General features: G+C 41.7%; 1 protein-coding gene across 1 annotated transcript in view; it reads right to left on the bottom strand.

Moving 5' to 3' along the window:
- The window catches only part of ano3 (anoctamin 3), a 586,826-nt gene that overhangs the window by 49,564 nt on the left and 515,462 nt on the right, over nt 1–21,800 (bottom strand). Inside the window, exons 18-21 of the mRNA XM_072272723.1 lie at nt 21,381–21,417; nt 16,235–16,346; nt 6,434–6,491; nt 2,303–2,400 (exon numbers count right to left, since the gene is read on the bottom strand). Coding sequence (XP_072128824.1) covers nt 2,303–2,400; nt 6,434–6,491; nt 16,235–16,346; nt 21,381–21,417 — 305 coding nt within the window. The remainder of the gene's footprint in view (nt 1–2,302; nt 2,401–6,433; nt 6,492–16,234; nt 16,347–21,380; nt 21,418–21,800) is intronic.

Raw genomic sequence — 21,800 nt, forward strand, 5'->3', positions numbered from 1 at the left:
ACTCCTGAGTACGCTTTCCAACCGTGCCGGGTTGAGTGTCGAGATCACAACTCGACCTTGCAAAATAAAGGGAAAATACTGCAAAAATGTCTGTGTGAGGAGTGGCGCGCCACACAGTTTCTCTCTCTCTCTCGCTCCGCGCCTTGTAAAAGCCATGAAAAAGACATCATCACAGACGCACGCACGGACACGCAGATGCACACACACAAATGCACACGCAGACGCACATGCACATGCACAGACTCGCACGCACGCAGGCACACACCAAAAAAAAAAGAAAGAAAGGGGGGGATGATGTGTTGCCTTCTAAGTGCTAGGGTCAAGGATGCCTCAGAGTGGCTGCAGAATTTTCTCAAGAGGGAGAGTGAGTAACGAGTAGTTGTGGTACACATTGGCATCAATGACATTGGTAGAGGTCCTGTGTAGAGAGTATAGAGAGTTAGGAATGAGGCCGAAGAGTGAGACCTCCAAGGTAGTAATTTCAGGATTCTGAGCCCCCCCACCCCCGTGCAAGTCAGGGAAGGAACAGGATAGATATGGATGATATTGCAGATGAATGAGTGGGTGAGCAAGTGGTGCAGAGGAAAGAGTTTCAGATTTCTGGATCATTGGGATCTCTTCTGCAGAAGGTATCACTGTACAAAAAGACAGGTTACACCTGAACCCAAGCGGGACCAATACCCTTATGGGTAGGTTTGCTTATGCTGTCGGGAAGTGTTTAAACTAGATTGGCAGGAGGATGAGAACTGGAGAGTTAGGGCTGAGGATGAGGCAGTTGGAATACAAGTAGATGCAGTGTGTAGCGAGACTGTGAGGAAGGACAGGCAGATGAGCAAGCAAAATTGTAGACAGTGGGATGAGTTGGAAACGCAACGTGGAAGCAAAATTGAAAAGAGTGATGAATACAGGATTGATGGTGTTATATTTGAATGCACATAGTATACAGACTAAGCTAGATGATGTTGTGGCGCAGTTAGGGATTGGCAGGTATGATGTTGTGGACATCACTGTGTTGTGACTGAAAGAAGATCATAGCTGGGAGCTTAACATCCAAGAATACAGACTGTATTGAAACCATAGGCAGGTAGACAGAGGGGTGGAGTGGCTCTGTTAGTAAAAAAGGAAATCTTATCTCTAGAAAGAGGGCCATGGGGTTTGAAGAGATAGAATCCTTGTGTGTCATTAAGAAACTGCAAGGGTAAAAGGACCCTGATGGGAGTTATATACAGCAGCCAGGATGTGTGGTACAAATTCCAATGAGGGATCGAAAAGGCATGTAAAAATAGCAATGTTACAATAGTCGTCGGGGATTTCAATATGCAGGGAGATTGGAAAAATCGGGTTGATGCTGGATCCCAAGAGAGGGAATTTGTAGATTGCCCACGAGATGGCTTTTAGAATAGCATGTGGTTGAGCCCGCTAGGGGAAAGACAATTCTGTACTGGGTGAACCAAATTTGATTAGGGAGCTGATTGGCTGCTTCGATGTTTACAATAATGAGCAGGTGTACCTAGTAAAGTGGCCACTGAGTGTATGTCATAAAAATGTGTTGCTTTGTGGCAGCAGCACAGGGCAAGTCATAAAAAATTACCGTCTGTCACAGTAAAAAGATAAATAAATAGTACAAAAGAGTTCTTCAAACTCTCATGATTACCTCATCATGAACATGAAACTGAGAAATTCAAATAAAACTCAATGAAGCAGGTGTTTCACTGCATCCTGAAATTCCTGTCTTGGCAAATCATCTCATCAATAACCCCAGGAATCAACCTTATATCCCGGAGATGGCAGTAGCAACCTGGGGTTCTAGATTAACTGTGGCTCCCACCATTTTTAATCCATATTCACCTCTTTGAGGTGATCAGTCAGTCCTGAACCTCCAATAGGGATGGAAGGGGAGTTCCCATGACACCAGCAGCAGATTACACAGACTCCGACCCTAATCTGATGGGAATAGTAAGTGCTGGACAGTGATGGAAGGTCTGCTGGTGGCCTAAAGACGATTAAGCATGCAATGTGAGGTTGGGGTCTGCCATGAGGCAGGAGAACCCAGGGATTCCCTATGAGATCCAAGACAGCTCACTCTGGACCTTCTTTTCATCCAAGTTATTTCTCATTGCTTGCACAAGTGTACAATGAAAATGATTTTAATTGGTGGCAGTTCGTGTATATTGAATGCCCTTCAAGCTGTTAGCAGAACCAAAGGGAAATGTTCAATGTCTCGTTGAGTTCAGTTTTAATTGGCTTTTCAGCCCTGATCATTGGCTTTACCAGACAGCTGAAGATAAAATAGAAATCTCACGGGTAGCCGAGCTCCATAAAGTTGTTCCACATTTGCTTCAGCACCATGATGATTCCCATCTGCATGCAGAGGTCAATCAAACAGCCACTGGGATGACACTGCACCAAATATAAGGGAGAGGTACATCAGAAAAGATAGAAAGGCAGGTTTACATTTAAATCTACCTGTAGATAGCGGTAATGCACAGACTGGGCAAGGTTGGCACATTTCTTTGAATGAATTTGCTTAAGTATGACAACACTGATGATTTGTTAATATCTGTCAACTAACATTTAATTGCATTAATAGCTATGTCCCTAGATCCTATGGTGGGATTTGAGCTCATCCCTGGAGATCCAGATCCCCCTTTGTCCTGATCCAAAGGCAACAAGAATGCTACTTCTGCTATACTAAATACTATCCTACTAACCAAGTGTCTTTTTCATGTCTACAAAATCTCCTGTCGACTCCCTTGACCTTGGCATCTCCTGTCACAATTTCACTCCTCTTCTCCCCATATTTCTTCTGAGCCAGAGAACAATTTTCTGCAACTTCCCCCGATAGGTTATCCCTCCAACAGAATCCAAAGTGGTATACTTATTATACTAAGTGGTGCTTAGCATGATGACGCCAAATGGCGACTCCTTTGTTTGCATCTTTGGAAACAGCTCTATTTCCATCTTTATTATCTCTTTTTTCCTTTTTCAGGGTTCTGACCTGAAGTTACATGCTGACTTTGGTTCTTTGCAGGAATGGGATCCACTTTCAGGGCCTCACGACCGGCTGTTTATCGATATGCCAACGATGTGCCCAAGAAGACTAGGTGCCTTCAGGGTGCCAGATTTTCATGGCTCTGGAGGCAGGCGGATTCGAGGTCCATGCTGCTGCAGAAATCTGGTGTGTTGTGGGAGACGGAAGATCATAAGCAGCGAACTGGCTGCTGGCTGTGTGCCCAGAGACCCAAGATCTTTGGGCACTGATCTTGGAAAAAGCGACGCAACAGACTTTTAACAGCATAAATCAGTGAGTTGTTTTGTTATGTCTCCCCTCTCACTATGAAATTGGGACACCTCTTTTTCATTTATTAGGGAGGGAGAGAGCCTGCGGTATGTTGAATTACTGGGTGAATGAGTAGTCTTTGGGGTACTGCAAGTCTGTGTCTTTATTGATGCTTTGCTGCACACTTGAGTGCTCAGTGGAGGGTGCAGATGCTTTTTTGCTGTTGAGGAGGGGGGTTCATTGCTTTGCTGCTGCTTATGCATGCGAAGGGGGAGCTGAGGGGGCTTTGGGGTTCTAACATTTAACTGTCCTTCATTCTTTGGGGCAATCCTCCGGTTTTGTGGATGTTTGTGAAGAAAATGAATTTCAGGATGTATATTGTATACATTTCTCTGACATTAAATTGAACCTATTGAAACCTATTGAAGAGGAACAGCCACAGGGTACTCTGTACGGGCTCCCTATTCCCTTCTTCTCTTCTGATAGTCATGCAGGTACCTGCCTCCTCCAGTTTAGGGTTGACTACCTCATGTAGTATATTTTCCCGTATGAGCTTAAGTTCCCTTTTCTTAACATGGTCTCTAAGGAGCTTCAGGTCAGTGTACTCAGTGAAGATGTAATTATCAGGGAGAATGAAGAATCTCCCAGAGTTCCCTCAATTCACAGAAGGAACATACCACAAAATCTGGACCCATTCTCAGTGTACTAGCAATGTAGCAATGGAAAAAGAACTTACTGGAGACTTATTTAGAGACTGCATCTGTGTTTGCCCAAGTCTGTGGTCGCCTAAGCCTGTTGAATCAAAGTTGGACCAATCTGATACTGCCTCGCTCCAACAATGGCCACTCTGCTTACACCTCCTTCCTTTTTATTTGCTACAATAAAACTCACTTTTGATAACACTTTTTTCAAATGGAAAATAATTATTAAAATATAAAATTAATATTAGAGTAGGAGAAATTCTTATCCTGACTTCTTTCATCCCCTGTATAGAGAAGCACTGTTACCATTTCATGTCCAGGATGTTCCGTCAGAATACAGAACATTTTTGATGGAACGTGAGTAAGCTGAAATTAGTTCCTTGGATATTGTTGGTGTCTATCTGACCTGTTGAATATTTCCTGAATTTTCCATGTTTATTCTGTAGATTTGCAGCATCCACTGCAGGATGCTTTTGTATTTTGACCTGTAGATGTGATTAAGTCCAGGATTTTGTCTTTTCCTTGCACTGAAAGAATAATTGGGTTGGCGGGGCTCCAAATGGCTTTCAATAAAGATAAGTAACATAAGACATGAATGGGTGCTGATATTTGTCCCATTACTTCCATTACACATGTACCCTTTCAACATTTATCAGTGCTCCTGGGCTCTCATGAACTTAAAACATTATTAAAATGTGGACAGTTATTTTCAATCAATAAATATGTCTGAAAAGCTGATACAATTATCCAACGAACAAGCCTTCCCCAATGTTCCTAATAATATGGTGTACATTAACAACCACGTACTAGGATATTCTGGGTGGCCGAGTGGAGATAAGTCTCTACAAAAGGAGGTATAAGATGCTCTTTCCCTCTGTAGCCTGTTGGTCATCCTTGGGCAAGGTGTAGCACCTACTTAGACCCCCGATCAGGATTATGTGAAGCCATGGCAGCAAGTGGTGGATGGTCATATGAGCAGCTGGTGCATATCAGAAGTCCTAGTTATGAGGTTACTGATGGCAGGCAGACAGTCTCTGAAGAGTATAGTTACAGGTTGGGGTCACCTGTCTTGTAAAGACACTGCCCAGAAGAAGGCAGTGGCAAACCACACATGTAGGAAAATTTGCAAAGAACAATCATGGTCATGGATAGACCAAAATTGCCCACGTCATACGACACAGCACATAATGACTGGGATATTCAATTTATTCAAGCTCTGTGTTGGTTATCATACTGTAGTCCAGATTGTGTATGTTAAAGGACACAATACATTATACGTTCATTTGCTTGAAGATGTTTAGAAACCTAGAAATCTACAGCACATTATAGGCTTTTTAACCCACAATGTTACGCCAACCATGTAACCTACTCTAGAAATTGCCTAGAATTTCCCTACCGCATACCCTCTGTTTTTCTAAGCTCCTTGTACCAATCTAAAAGGTTCTTAAAAGACCCTAATGCATCCGCCTCTACCATCTTTGCTGGCAGCCCATTCCGTGCACCCACCACTCTCTGTGTGAAAAACTTACCTCTGACATCCCCCTTGCACCTTCTTCCAAGCACCTTAAAACTATGTCCCCTTGCGTTAGCCATTTCAGCCTTGGGAAAAAGTCTCTGGCTATCCACATGATCAATGCCTCTCATCATCTTATACATCTCTATCAGGTAACCTCTCATCCTCTGTCACTCCAAGAGGAAAAGGCCAGGTGCAGTCAACCTATTTTCATAAGGTACACCCTCCAATCCAGGCAACATCCTTGTAAATCTCCTCTGCACTCTCTCTATAGTATCCACATCTTCCTGTAATGAAGTGACCAGAACTGAACACAGTACTCCAAGTGGGGTCTAACTAAAGTCTTATATAGCTGTAACATTACCTGCCAGCTCTTGAACTCATTCCCATGGTTGATGAAGAACAACACACCATCAGCAAACTTACTAACCCACCCTTCTACTTCCTCATCCAAGTCATTTATAAAAATCACAAAGAGGAGGGGTCCCAGAACAGATCCCTGCGGAACACCACTGGTCACCATCCTCCACGCAGAACATGAAACATCTACAACCGCCCTTTGTCTTCTCTGGGTAAGCCAGTTCTGGATCCACAAAGCAAGTCTCCTTGGATCCCATACCCCCTTATTTTCTGAATGAGCCTTGCATGGGGAACCTTATCAAATACCTTACTGAAATCCATATACAATACATCCACTGCTCTAACTTCATAGATGTTTCTTGGAAGGTTTAATCAAAACCATATGAACAAGTACCAATACCTTTCAACAGTGCAAAGGGAATTTCATGATAAATAATTGACTCTTTTATGTCATCATGTAATATAATTGTGAACTGTGATTTTGACTATCTTACAGAATTCAAGAATTAAACATCAGTTAAAAATTATTGGCATGAAGGTTATTACGGCTATGGTGAATTCAAATAATAACTGGTTTACCTCTTCCAGTCTCCACCTGTGAAACAGCTTGGCATAAGCACCAGGCCGTCCTGCAAACCTGATCAACACAAAAGTAGATGTTAAAACTGTGGCAACTGTATTACGCCCACAGCCATTAAACTAGCTGCCTCCAATAATGTAATTAACATGCAGGAACTTACAATATGTATTAAATTTAACTTTGCACTGTCATTGTTTCTGCTGCTAGTTTCTCCAGCTTTCTGACCAACATCATAGCCTACACTTTGGAATTTCTCATTTGAGTTAGTACTGTCTGCGTGGACTTTACACATTCTCCATGTAGCTGTCTGAGTTCCCTCTGGGTGCTCCAGTTGTCTCCCACATCCCAAAGGCCAATGGGTCGGTAGGTGAACTAGCCTCTGCGAATAGCCCCTAATCTGTTGGGAGGGGTGGGGAAGAAGTTGATTGGAATGTGTAGAGAACAGGTTGCATAGAAAATTAATGGGGAATTGGAATGCTCTATGAGTGATCATAGGCCTGGTGGGCTGAAATATATTATAAGCAAATATGGAAATATGAAATATGTGAAAAACTTCTGACTACCAGCAATCCCCCCGCTTTACAGATCTTCAGTAATAGAAATTTAATCTAATGAATATTCACAATTTACTATTAAATTATCTGAGATATAGAATAAATATTTACTCTCACAAGTTGTTTTTCAACTTGCATTTCTTGATGCATGTGCAAATAATATCATTTGACATTACTATAGTTGTGATATAGATTTAAAAAAAATCTGAGGTGGCACAGTAGCACAGTGGTTAGCACGGTGATTTATAGTACCAGCGACCTGGGTTTAATTCCCGCTGTCGTCTGTAAGGAGTCTGCAAATTCTCCCTGTGATCACGTGGGTTTCCTCCGGGTGCCCCGGTTACCTCCCACATTCCAAAGATGTATTGGTGAGTAGGTTAATTAGTCATTGTAAATTGTCCCGTGATAAGGCTCGGGTTAAATCGGGGATTGCTGGCTGCACGGCTCGAAGAGCCAGAAGTGCCTATTCTGCACTGTATCTAACTAAATATAAAAAATACAAATGAATACAACCATCCCAACCCCTCCCCATAACTTGCGGGTTGTATGTATAGTTTCATTGTGAGCACCTGGTACAATATTTTAAAAACAATTAAATTACACCGAGCAGTTATTTTAATAGTTTTTAAAAATTTCAGAGACTATTGAAATCTCCAACATCTGAGACAGAAGGCAAAATACAGGAGCAGTTGATAAAATTAGTCTTCCATTCCTTTAGACCAGCTGTTTCCAACTCTTTCCTTCAAAATGGGCCCATTTAAAGATGGCAGGAGTCTTGAGATCACAAAAATAATCCTGTCAACATGCAGGCAAATCTTGTTTATAGACTTTATATTGTAAATGAATGGATTACTTTGTAATAGCCAAACATGATTATGATGATACCAAGTCAATTGTCCTGTCAAAGGAAATAATCCAACCAATCTTATACTGTTGACCATCTTTGTGACCCCAAATTGGATGATGACCTAAAGGTATGCAATGTCTCATTTGATCATGATGGGTCTGCACCTCAAATTTGTTCACCTGCTCCTGTCCTACATGCCTTAGCTCTCTTACCTAATAGAAATCTTTATATTAGGAATGGGGATAAGGGATGGGATGGTAGCATACAGCACAGCACACAAGCATCTATGCAGCATGGAACAGAAATTAGATCAGCAACTGCAAATATTCAATGGTAATAATCTTGTCTGAAAACAGTACTGTCTATCCCCTACCAATTTTCTATGTAACCAATTCTCCACATACCCCCTAGATTGACTGCCTACCTACACACTTGTCCTAGATTCAAATACCTGCAGGAGTTTGATGGTGTATATCAAGTCCTGAAATGAAAACTATTTGTTCTCCTCTATAGATGCTGCTGACTTGCCGAGTTCCCCCAACATTTTGTGTGTGTTACACACCATCATTTGTTGTTTTGATGTTCTACGTCTGTTTAGAGATCACCTGTCTCTTCTACATGTGGGAAGCAACTGGTTTCTGCACGGAGTTAGCCTGCAGAGAGGAGCTTTCGGTGAAGGGAGAAGGGTGGGCGTAATTGGTATGGTGTGGATCAACGTTACTGAACTGATCCAGCATTATTGGGAAGACAGTTGTGTAGCGGCAAAACCAAACCGAAACAATTGCTGCTAGCTTACGACCACTAGGCAGTTGTTGTACTTGCATGTCATACCCCAGCTCCAACAAAGTGAGTGCTCCAAAGAGTCGAATCTTTTATTCGATCCTTTGTTAGCAATTAGCAAACATACAATCTTGAAGCGATGGCAGCGCACTCAAATGTAAGCTAAGCATTATTCAGTGTTATTAAGCGTAATCTCAGTGGTCAGCAAAAGATACGACCTCCGCTGGTCCCAGGCTATAAACTGCCAGGAAATAAGCAAGAATATGTAACTTACTCCCTTTGCTTTTACCAAGCCTCCAGTCATGTGACTCATATCAAAATAAATGCACAAAACAGAATACAGAGCAGATAGAGAACAGATACATGGCTCCTACAAGTTTATATAAATTTGCTGTCAGAAGAGCTTCACAGAGATGGGAGTAACAACTGTTTTCCCCTGCACTTCGTGGTGCTTTTCATTCTGTGTGCATGGCACCACCTGAGGCTTGAGACAGACACTCAGCCCATCCAGAGTTCACTAGCTTTAAACTGCTAATCTGGGCAAATGCCGCCACTGGTGTACACTTTAACTTTGCATCAAAGTCACCCCACGCCATTTCTCCATTTAATATATTTGAAATTGCATTTTACTTTGAATTACTACAAGTATTAATAAGTTTTGCACATGCACACACATGATAGACTGGTGTCCTATCCGGGGGTGGGGGGAGTCTTGTGCTCTCAGTCGCTTCACGCCACGGAAACCGGCATAAGCACCGGCCTGATGGACCACAAGGCTCGTGACAGACTTTAACACATGCACACAAAGGATTGATCATTTATATGTTTAGCCCAAGGAGTCATTAAATGTTCTTGGTTCTGAATTTTAAGAGCTCAGTAACCTAGCTTTGCAAACTGCCTGCAGTAATTAAATGAAAATAACAGAGACTATTGCCTCAACTTCCATGCACAGCCTGATGAGTTAGCTGAACGGTATTCCCCTCTCTGGCATTAAATAATTTAACAGAGCAACTTCGTCGAAGGCACATGGATCTCAAGTGAGTTTACTTTGATCAGCTACAATAGGGCATAGAATATTAACTGAGAAACAATGGTACAGTCTACTGTCAAAACCAAAGCTGAGAACTTACATTTAAATTCTACCATTATAATAATAGATGTTGATACACTATTTATATGCCAGCCTAAATATGATAATAGATAGTAATACTATTTGCATGCCAGCCTTATTATGAAGCCTGTCTTATTTAAAGCTGGCCTTTTTGTCCTATGATTTCATTCTCTGCCTTAGATATGGGGCAGAGTGTGTTGCCAAATAGTGTCCAGTGAAGTTCAGATGAGGGCTAGTGATTATTTTCCCAAAAATATTTCATTCATTATATACGTTCAGTGGCCACTTTATTATGTACCTCCTATACCTAATAAAGTGACTCTTTATCTCATGTTCTTGTTATCTATTGCTACTTATTTATATTTGCATTTGCACAGTTTGTTGTCGCATGCACTCTGGTTGATCTTTCACTGATCCTGTTATAGTTACCAGTCTATAGATTTGCTGAGCATGCCCTTAAGAAAATAAATCTCAGGGTTTGTATATTGTAACATATTTGTACTTAGATAGTAAAATTTACTTTAAACTTTCAGTGTATGCATCGTGGTCTTCTACTGCTGTAGCCCATCTACTTCAAGGTTTGATGTGTTGTGTGTCAAAGAGATGCTCTTCTATACACCACCGTTGTAACACATGGCTATTTAAGTTACTGTCACCTCCCTGTCAGCTTGAACCAGTCTGACCATTCTCCTCTGACCTCTTTCATTAACAAGGCATTTTCACTCACATAACTGCTTTTTGATTTTTTGCCCCTTTCTCTATAAGCTCTGGAGGTTGCTGTGCTTGTAAAGCTCAGGAGATCAGCAGTTTCTGAGATACTGAAACCACCCCATCTGGACCACAGTCATCCCATGGTCAAAGTCATTTCTTCCCCTTTCTGGTGTTGAGTCTAGACAACAACTGAACCTCTTGACATTGCTGGCATGCTTTTATGCATTGAGTTGCTGCCACATGATTGGCTGATTAGATATTTGCATTGACAAGCAGGTGTATAATTATACCTAATAAAGTAACCATTGAGTGCATATCCAATACAATACATTCTTACACCTTCAATACCAAGCATAGAATTAATTTTGCTGACAGAATTTACACTGTGTTAACATGACCCTACCCACCCCAGATATTTTCTCTACTCCCTTTTCCCATCAAGAAGATACAATAGTCAGAAAGCAGGTACCAACAGATTCTAGAACAGTTTCTACCCCTGTTACGATAACACATATAGACACAAAACATAGTCCCTCACATGGACGGAAGATTGATGATGCATAGAATGTTGTCCTGGAGCCAAGTTTCTGCAAGAACAAGCACACAGCAGTTCCCCATCTTGCACTGGGTCAGCTGCAGATGAAAGCAATCCAACTTGCTTTTCAGGGAATGACACTGAAGAGCTACACTGGTGGGAGAGCTGGCCTATAAGGGCCAGCAGGATTTCATTTGCACCTCTGTTTCTCTCCAATACCGCCCTCCAGCTTCTCCTTCCTTGGGTGACTGTAACAAGCGATATCACAGCATAACGGACTGGTCCACACATTCCTCCGCCACTAGTCTTGCCAATGAACCAAACTTGCAGTATTTTGCATTTCCAATTTCCAACAGGCTCTTGCAATCACAAGAAACATGTTTAAGACAAACACTTGCACTTTTTTTGGACCCAAAGAGACTGCTGTGACCAAACATGTCACCATATTACTGGAACTGCTTAAATGCCTCACTATAACATCTCTGTATTGAGAGTCAACTTGCTTGATGAGCTCTCACCATTTCACAGAATGTATCTGATTAGTTTCATTCTGCACATGTTAACCATGGTTGAAGGCTTTCATGCTTTGGCCTGCTGTTCCACAATGATGCTCTATGTTTGACTTATAACAAATACAGCTGAGGCTAATAATACACATCATGATGTATTGATCAGATAAGCATACAATGGGTAGGGAGATGTAATAAGGTGCTAACATCCCAAGCCAGTGAAGTCTATGTTCACTGAGCAAGATGCAATGTCTCAAATACCTGATAGAGGTACATACAATTATGAGATGCATAGATAGGGTGGACAGTCAGAATCATTCTCCCAGGGTAGAAATGTCAAATACCAGAAGACATAAATTTCAGTGAAAGGAGTAAAGTTTAAAGGATATGTGCGGCGCAGGAGTTTAGCACAGAGAGTATTAAAAGCTTGGAATGAGGTAATGGTTGAGGCAGATACAATAATGGCACTTAAAAAGATTTTAGACAGGCATGTGAATATGCAAGGAAATGAAAGAATGTCCTGTAGATCACAAGTAGGCAGAAGAGTTATTTTAAATGTGAGGAGGTAAGTTTAAAGATGATGTTTAACACAGCATGTAGATGGCTGGAAAGAGGTGCCGGGGTAGTGGTGGAGACAGACACGATAGTGGAATTTCAGAGGATCTTAGACAGATAAATGAATATGCAGGTAAGTTTGGCATTGCGTTTGGCACAGACATTGTAGGTTGAAATCGTAGCCTGCTCCTGTACTGTTCTATGTTCTTCAACATTGCCTGAAACCTCTGCCTGTCTCATTTCCAACCTGATGTTCTCTCATCTCTGTCCCTCTGACCCTCAACACAGGTTCCCCCCAGGGTCATGTCCTGAAGCCCCTCCTCTACTCCCTTTACACCCCTGACTGTGCGGCCACACACAGCTCCAAGCTGCTGATCAAATTCAAAGATGACACAACATTGATCAGCCTTATTTCTAGCAGAGATGGGACAGCTTGCAGGGGAGAGGTTGACATCCTGACACAGTGGTGCCAAGAAAACAACCTCTCCCTCAATGTCCAGAAAACAAGAGTTGATCATGGGTTACAGGAGAAATAGAGACAGGTTCACCACGATCGACATCAATGGGTCTGTTGTTGAGAGGGTGAGTAGTTTCAAGTTCCTTGGAGATTTCATCTGGACTGTACACACCGGTTGTGTGGCAAAAAAAGCACAACAGCTTCTATTCCACCTCAGGCAACTGAAGAAGTTTGACATGAGCCCCCAAATACTCAAGGCCTTCTCCAGAGGCACCACTGAGTGCATCTTGATCAGCTGCCTGGCACGGGAACTGCACCAACCTTGATCACAGGGTACTGCTAGAGTGGTATTGACAGCCCACAGCATTTGTGGACGTGATCTCCCTCCATTGAAGACATTTACAGTAGCAAGTGCAGAAAGAAGGCCTGGAAGATCATCAGGGACACCAGTCACCCCAACCATAAACTGTTTCAGCTCCTTCTGTCTGGCAAACAGTACCACAGCATTAAAGCCAGGACCAACAAGCTACAGACAGCTTCTTTCTACAAGTCATTAGTCTTGAAAATTCACATGTCTGTACATTGCGACGGAGTCATATTACAAATATTTTACTCTCTCACACTATGGGATGGATGTAAGATTTAAATAAATTCAAATTCAAATACATCCCTAACTTCCATCCCCACCATTAGCAGCCAGGTTCCAGTTGCTCTGAGTTCCTTCTCCAAACCTTCCTCTTACCCCTTCTCCTTTCCCCATTGAGAAAATGCCACCTTGACTGAGCTAATGGAGGTCGATACTAATATCATTTTATTGGCAGCGAATCCAATTTTATTTTTAGCATTTTATCTGAAGAACGCTTGGGATATATTACAGCAAAGATGACAGAGATGTGCAAAGTGTTGTTACTAAAAACACATCTTAAAAGTTTCAAATAATACTCGATGTTACACCACAGGCCACTTGAATAATTAAGTATTTGCCAGTGAATACCTTCTATTGGAGCTTGATACCAACTTTGTTCTGACTCTACAACACTCACTGCTATAAGTGCTCTCCAAAAACCTGGTGAATTATTGTGGTGCTGTACCAGCACTGAGCATTTCCTTACATCCTAACCTACTAGTAGAGACTCACTATAATCAGATAGAGGCCTCTGGTCATCCAGACTGCCCAATAAAGAGCCACTTATCTGCAGTTACTAATTCCTACTGCTGTCTCCAAGGAGTTTGCATGTTCTCCCTGTGATCGTGTGGGTTTCCTCCAAATGCCCCGGTTTCTTCCCACACTCCAAAGACATACCAGTTGGTATGCTAATTGGTCATTGTAAATTGTCCAAAGATTAGGCTGGGGTTAAATCAGGCGTGTTTGGGCAGCATGACTCGAAGGGTCGGAAGGGCCTATTCCATGCAATATCTCAATAAATAAACAAACAAACAAATAATCTCAGTCTGCAGGATACCGCCAATCTGATGTGTGACATGATGCATAGTTACCAGTCTGAGGCTGATATATGATCATTGTGCCATCTTGTGCTTAAATCTGTGACCATTGTACCATGAATTTTGTATGCTTTAAAAGCAGTTTCCTTGCTGATTGCAAACTAGTTTTTCATGGGTTTGTATTACAGGAAATCAGCTTCATATTCTACTTCTCTTGGCTCTGTTGCTGAGGCCTTTAAAGTATCGCTTTGACCTCGTCTATTTCCACAACATATAAAATCTCTCTCTCTGTTCGCATCAAAATTCAAAACAAACCCCAACAACTAAAGCACTGAACAATATAAAAATATTATCAGGAAACATCTGCACCTTCAATTACTCCATTACCTAGTTACCTACATTCACAGCTGCTCTACAAACTGCACAAATCCCATCCTATTTTCGGATTAGAGTGAAGACTGGCACACTTCTGAGAGATAATTTTAGAGCAGCCGAAAATATTTCTCTTGAAATTCGATTTCTGTGCTACACATTGATTCAATGGAAATGATTAATATTACATTTTTAGTTTTTATTTAGCGATATGACACGATTCTAGGCTCTTCCGACCCGCTTACACCCATGTGACCAATTAACCTACTAACCTGTATGTCTTTGAAATGTGTGAGGAAATTGTCATCACGGGCAGAGTTAAAAGCTCTAACACACAGCAGTGGAAATGAATCTGGGTCAGAAATGCAAGGTATATTGGGACAGCCAGCATCCTGATGCTGCCTGGCCTGTTGTGTTCACCAGCAACTTTGATGTGTGTTGCTTGAATTTCCAGCATCTGCAGAATTCCTCGTGTTAAGGTATATTGGAAAGTTTTTCTCCAGGTCAGTGCCAGTCCTGAGAAGGTGACAACAGGCTGCCTTTTTGAAATTAAGAACCATCAGGATAATACTGCTTTGATGGAGGGGATTAGAACTGAGCCTTCCATTGACGGGAGTTCTAGTCAACAGCACAGATTGTGCATACACCCATGCGTTAGGACTTCGCTGCAGGCAAACTCTCGGAACTGGTGCAGTTAGTAGCAGTAACCGTTCAGCAGCAGTGGTAACTGTTTAACCAAGTACATTTGTCAGCCTTAAATAATGCTTATGCTATGAGCATAATCTAATGGAGAATGGCTGACATGTTTTGGAATTACTCTAGAAATGGAAACATCTTTCCTTGACCAATGGGTTTGAACCAGTACTTGGGCGAGCAATGAGAAAGGGTTTAAAAGGAGCTGACAGACAGGATTCCATCAGATCTCTTCTCTGGCCTTCTGAGTTACCAGTACCTATGGACATTCCATGCTGGGCTTAAAACTAAAATTTATCGACTTCCTATTCCCATTCTGCCATGTCAGCCCAAGGCCACCTCTACTGCCACGATAAGGCCACATTCAGGTTGGAGGAGCAACACCTTATATTCTGTCTGGGTAGCCTCCAATCTGATGGCATGAACATTGATTTCTCAAACTTCTGGTAATTAATTCCGTCCCCCCCCCCCGCCACCCCTCACCATTCCCATTCCTGTATCCCTCCCACAGCTTCACTTCTTTCCTGCCTATCACCTCCCTCTGGTGCTCTTCTCCCTTCTCTTTCTTTCATGGTCTTCTGTCCTCTGCTATCAGATTTCCCCTTTCTCTGGCCCTTTATCTCTTCCACCAATCAAATTTCCAGCTCTTCACCTCACCCCGCCCCCTCTCCCGGTTTCACCTATCACCTGCCACCTTGTCCTTCTTCCTCCCTCCCCCTACCTTCCTACTCTGACATCCCCCCTTCCTTTCCAGTCCTGAGAAGGGCCTCTGCCTGGAATGTCAACAGATTATTCCCATCCACAGATGCTGCCTGATCTGCTGGGCTCCTTCAGCGCATTGTGTGCATTAAATGAAAACATCAGCTGGCAAACTGATTTTTATTCAAATCAGGACGATGTCTAGCCAACAACTTAATGTAATGGGAGGCTGCAATTAAATGCCTCAACAGAACGTTATGGTACTAAGATCTTTAGTGACATCTGTACCTCTTTAAATTAGTCCCTTGACAGTTTCTTACAGTAACAAGAAGGGATGTGTTAAATAGCAGTTGCAAATGATACTCTTTCAGCAACTGGCGAATCAGTATCAGTTTGTGCTGCAACTTAAATTCATGCACTAAAATTAAGCATTCTTCAATGTCGAGATAAGGTGATTCATTTGGCATCAGCTTCCTATTACCTGAGGCTGCACTCAACACTGGAATGTTATACAAGCAATTTAGTGAGACTCACCTGCCGAGGAAGAAGGCAACGTAGAAGATTGAACTGTTGAGGTTGACAAACTCAAAGAGAAACATTTTCAAAGCAAAGCTGTTCTCCCATTCTGACTCTGTACGCGGGTGCTCTGCAATGGCACACAAGATCTCGGTGAAAAATAAAAGTAAAACATCCTTACAGAGAGACTTCTTTAACTCTTTGTGCCTTCTATGAGTATCCAATAAATGCTCATTTGATATTGGGCAAATTTAAATTCAGGTTTTGAATTCAAATTATTCATGTGTTCCATGAAAATAGTTTTTAAAGAGATGTAGATATTTTGTAATGACTCTAACTGCAGTAAAAGTCAAAATTAATTCCATCAATATCTGCAAGATTTATAGGATTACCCACCCATAGAGACCCTTCAGCTCATTAATAGCATGTATCACTTCAACGCAAAAGGAATGAAGTTAACCCCACTCTCCTGTTCTCAACTGCAAATATTCCTGGGCCTGGCCCAGCTGGCCATTCACTGGTCTGGGGGCAGGCTCGAGTTCTGCCCAAGCCAACTGCCTACCCCTCTTCCAGGGTTACGTACATGTGTCCACAGAGAAGGAGCTTACACGGGTACAATGGGGATTCCAGGACTCATGGGCACCACAAGGAGCACGATTTCCAACTGGATAGTGATAACTGACCATGTTTTAATTTGTAAGAATAAATAGCATGCAGACAGAAGGACCGGAACATTGTATTAATGTGATCCTGTAATCACTGAATAGAACACTTTTGGAAAACAAAGCATTGCAAATCACGTCCTTTTATTTACACTTCCTTTTTAAATTGAACCTGCCTCCAATTCAACCTCTGTTTTTCCTAGACTGATTTTGCCATTCAGCTTTATTCTGTGCTCCCTACTTCTTAATCCCTCCAACAAAAGAACAGTTTCCCTCCATTTACATTCATGGTTTTAATGACCTCACAACCTCCCCTATTCTGCACAGAACAAGCACAGCTTCTCCAGGCTAACCACATAACTCAATCCCTTATCCCTGAAACAACAAACAGCGTGCTGGAGGAATTCAGTGACGAACTGGCTTTGTGGCTGTGGATTCACTTTCGTGAAGTTTAGTGCAGAATGTTATTTGTTTACTTTTTATTGTTTGCGCAATATTTTGCATATTGGGTGTTTGACAGTCGTTTTTTTAATGGATTCGACTGGGTTTTGTTTTGTGGCTACCTGTAAGAAGACAAAGTTCAAGCATACGTACTCTGATAATAAATACACTTTGAACTTTGTTGCTCCAGATTCCAGCACCTGTCTTTTCTTCTGTCTCCCTTGAAACATTTCAGCAAAACTTTTATGTGAGCTCTCCAAAATCTACATATCTTCCCCAAAGCATGGTGTCCAGAATGGGATACAATTCTCACGTGTTCATTAAAGTTCATCATGATGTCCTGTCTCTTGTATTCTATTTATAAATGCCAGCCTTCGGAATGAATTTTAGTTTATGCTAGCACTTCTAATAAACCAGACACATATACACAGTGGGATACAGATTATTTGTAGGCATGGGTGGAGAAGTGGCAGATGGAGTTTAACTCAGGCAAATATGAGGTGTTACACTTTAGGAGATCATTACACTGTTAATTGCAAAACCCTTAAGATAGCTGATAGAGGAACATAGAAATATAGAAAACCTACAGCACAATACAGGCCCTTCGGCCCACAAAGCTGTGCCGAAGTTGTCCTTACCTGAGAAATTATCTAGGGTTACCCATAGCCCCCCTCTATTTTTCTAAGCTCCATGTACCTGTCCAGGAGTCTCTGAAAAGACCCTATCGTATCCGCCTCCACCACTGTCGCCGGCAGCCCATTCCACGCACTCACCACTCTCTGCGTAAAAAACTTACCCCTGACATCTCCTCTGTACCTACTTCCAAGCACCTTAAAACTGTGCCCTCTCGTGCTAGTCATTTCAGCCCTGGGAGAAAACCTCTGACTATCCACACGATCTGTGCCTCTCATCATCTTATACACCTCTATCAGGTCACCTCTCATCCTCCGTCACGCCAAGGAGAAAAGGCCAAGTTCACTCAATCTATTCTCATAAAGCATGCTCCCCAATCCCAGGCAACATCCTTGTAAATCTCCTCTGCACCTTTTCAATGGTTTCCACATCCTTCCTATAGTGAGGCGACCAGAACTGAGCACAGTACTCCAAGTGGGGTCTGATCAGGGTCCTATATAGCTGCAACATTACCTCTTGGCTCCTAAACTCAATTCCAAGATTGATGAAGGCCAATGCACTGTATGCTTTCTTAACCACAGAGTCAACCTGCACAGCAACCTTGAGTGTCCTATCGATGCCTGGATGAGCAAAGGGATCTTGGGGTCCAAGTTCATAGCTCCTTGAAAGTGACTACACAGGTGGATAGGACAGTAAAGAAGGCATATGACATGTTTGCCTTTAATGGTCAAGGAACTGAGTTAAAGAATTGGTTAAGTTATGTAATACTCCAGTTAGGCCCCCTTCTAAGTATTTCAGTTCAGGTCATCCTATTATAGGAAGGATGCTGAGGCTTTGGCAAGGATGTAGAAGAGGTTTGTCAGATTAAAGGGCATGTGCTATAAGGAGATGTTGGACAAACTTTGGTTGTTTCCTCTAGAGTGGCAGAGGTTGAGGGGGAATCAGATAAAGGTTTATAAGAGTTTGAAAGCATAGAATGAGTAGACAGTCAATATCTTTTCTCCAAGGTTGAAATATCTAACACCACATATCTAAGTTCAAAGGAGATGTGGGGGGCAAGTTTTCATTGATGTGTCCTAAATAGAAGGCTATGGACATTAGTTGTATAGACTTAGTTGTTTTTTTAAGTTCTTGGAGATGGTTTAGGGGACAGAAGTGCCAGTTAGGGGCCATAGTAGGTTTAAGGGAAGGGATGTTGAGGAGTTAGAAACCAGGATGGAGTCTGGGCCTCCGCAGATTGCTCAAAAGCAAGCACCATGGATGGATGACAAAGGACATCCACGATTGTCAGACCATCCCAAGACAATGGGTCCTGGTATTAGATGTACTTGTGAACTGGAAGTGCGAGGTCTGGTGAATCAGTGAACCCAGAGTTTGGGGTCCTGTCATCAGCAATTCTAGGACTGATACCAAAGACCGAAGCCTTAAGGTCGATCGGAAGTCCGGAAGTCAAAGCACAATGGCTGAAGCCTTCAGACTGGGGGCTCTGATGGCTGTGCATTGGGGTGGAGGACTGTGCGTATGTGTGGGTGGGCTGGAAGGAGTCTTGTTTTGCTGCTGTTGCTTTGTGGCTTGTTATGTTCTGTTTGGTTGTGCTCTACGTTGTTCTGCCAAGCATTGTGGCACGCTATATTGGCACCAGAATTGTGTGGCAACACTTGCACATCTCAGCATATCCTTAGGTTGTGTTGGTTGTTAGCGTAAATGACACATTTCACAGTATGTTTTGGTGTATGTGATAAATAAATGAATCTGAGTTGCATAGGCAGAAAGGATTAGCTGGATATTTGATATCTAATTTAAATTGTTCAGAACAACATAGTTGTCTAAATGGTCTGTTTTTGTGCTTTAGTTTTCTATGTTCTATATAGCCTCAAATATCTCAAATTTCTATCCTTTTATTATTGTGCTTTCTGTTTTACATGTTTTTCCTCATTCTTCTTGTCAAAAATTACAAGGTCTTAAATTTCACCAGCCACATTTCCATCCATTCAACCCAACTGTCCATATCTCCCAGAAAATGAATTAAATGAACGTTACTGAAATAAAACCAGAAAAACATTCAGCAGGTCTGGCAACTCTTACAGAATGAGAAATAGTTAACATGCCAGGTCTGTCACCCTTGGTTACAAATGCAAATTTAAGGAAACAAGTTGCTTTTAAATTTCAAAGATAAGAGGAAGAAGTGAAAAATAGGACGAAGGGATTGTCTCTGAAGCCATAGCAATACTTTGTTTACAAAACTATCTGGCTGTTAGATTAATGAAGGAAGTTAGAGAAAAGGAAATTTTAAAAAAGGATCTGGTACAGGTGTGAGATTCAGTTCAGAGCTGTTGCAGAGAACTGAAATCAAAAAAGAACAGTAAGTCAACAACTTTCACTTCTCCCTTTCCATTAGGAACAAAGGTACAAAACCTTGAAAGCATGTAGTGCCAGCTCAAAGAGAGATCCTGTCCTGCTGTTGTAAGGCTCAGGAATGGACCTCCTGTATGATAAAGTGATAAAGTTGAGCTCTTGACCTCACAACCCACCCTATCAGGGCCTTTGCATTTTTCCATCCACCTGCATTTCACTTTCTTTTTAGCTGCAACAATATATACCCTGCAGTGTGTCTTTGCTCTTCCAAAGCAAAAAGACCCAACCACTACCCACAACTACAACTTATTCTTGCTCACATGCGACCATCCTGATTGGCTTCTACAGTCACTTGAGGACCCACCAATAGACAAACCTTTAGGAGAATATCATACTCAAATTGAGTGGTCACACTTCTACCACTATTGTTCTTCCCTTTGCCCTAATTCAGTGTATGCATATTTTACAGCAATCTGCATGAATGGCATGCAAAACAAAGATTTTCACGGCATCTCAGTACGTGACAAGAATACACTAACTACCATTGTCTATAGATTAAAAAATGGACTTAATATTACAGATGCTTATCCTTACACCAGAACTAGCTGCTTCTTATACAAATAGGGAAATCAGGTAACCTGAAATGATTGAATTTGATGTTCCGATATTGAATTCAAGAATTTTAAGGCATCATCCAAAAGTAGTTTTTGGAAGCTCAATATTTGGAAACACATTCCCCATAACTTCATCAGAAAACTCTTATCATTAGTTTCCCATAAACAATCCATGCTGCCTTTCTCTGATCAATCAACACTTGTTCAAGTGGATGTGGATTCTGTCCCTGATTTACTGTTTCTAGCACACTCTCCATCGCTGAGATTAAATTGATTTATCTGCCATCATTGTGTGTATCCCAACATCCTTTTAAAAAAATATAGGAACAGAATTGGGCCATTCGGCCCATAGATTCATTCAACCATGAGGAAATATAAGCACTTTACTCTTAGGAGTTATGTCACTTAAAAGATTATGTTTCTGTATGCAGATGTGTTGGTAAGATCTCATTTACTTACCCCAATTTGTAAGCATCTGTGCAACTTTTTCATAAACCTCAAGATAGAAAAAAACAGAAATGCGAGATATTTAATATAATGAATACTGAAGCTGTGTACAATATTAGTTGTGAACATAAATTAATACTTTAATCCTAAAATTATTGTGTGTGTTCTTTTGACACTCTACAAAATACAAACGCAGAATTAGGCTAACAAATCTCTGCAATGCTACACTCATCTTAAGGGTCCCCTCTTCTTTGTATGACTGACCTAATCAAAGCACATTGAATCTGCAGCCCAACCCTGAGACTGATTGCTTTTCTAAATTTTCCAGAGCTCTAGTTGAAATCACTTTGTCAACTGTATTCCAGCAGCTCTCTATCCAATGTTTCACTTGCTTGTCCAATCACTATGATTCACCAAGGATCATTTTCAAAA

The sequence above is a fragment of the Mobula birostris genome, chromosome 11 (genome assembly GCF_030028105.1).
Source record: "Mobula birostris isolate sMobBir1 chromosome 11, sMobBir1.hap1, whole genome shotgun sequence".
Taxonomy (NCBI): domain Eukaryota; kingdom Metazoa; phylum Chordata; class Chondrichthyes; order Myliobatiformes; family Myliobatidae; genus Mobula; species Mobula birostris.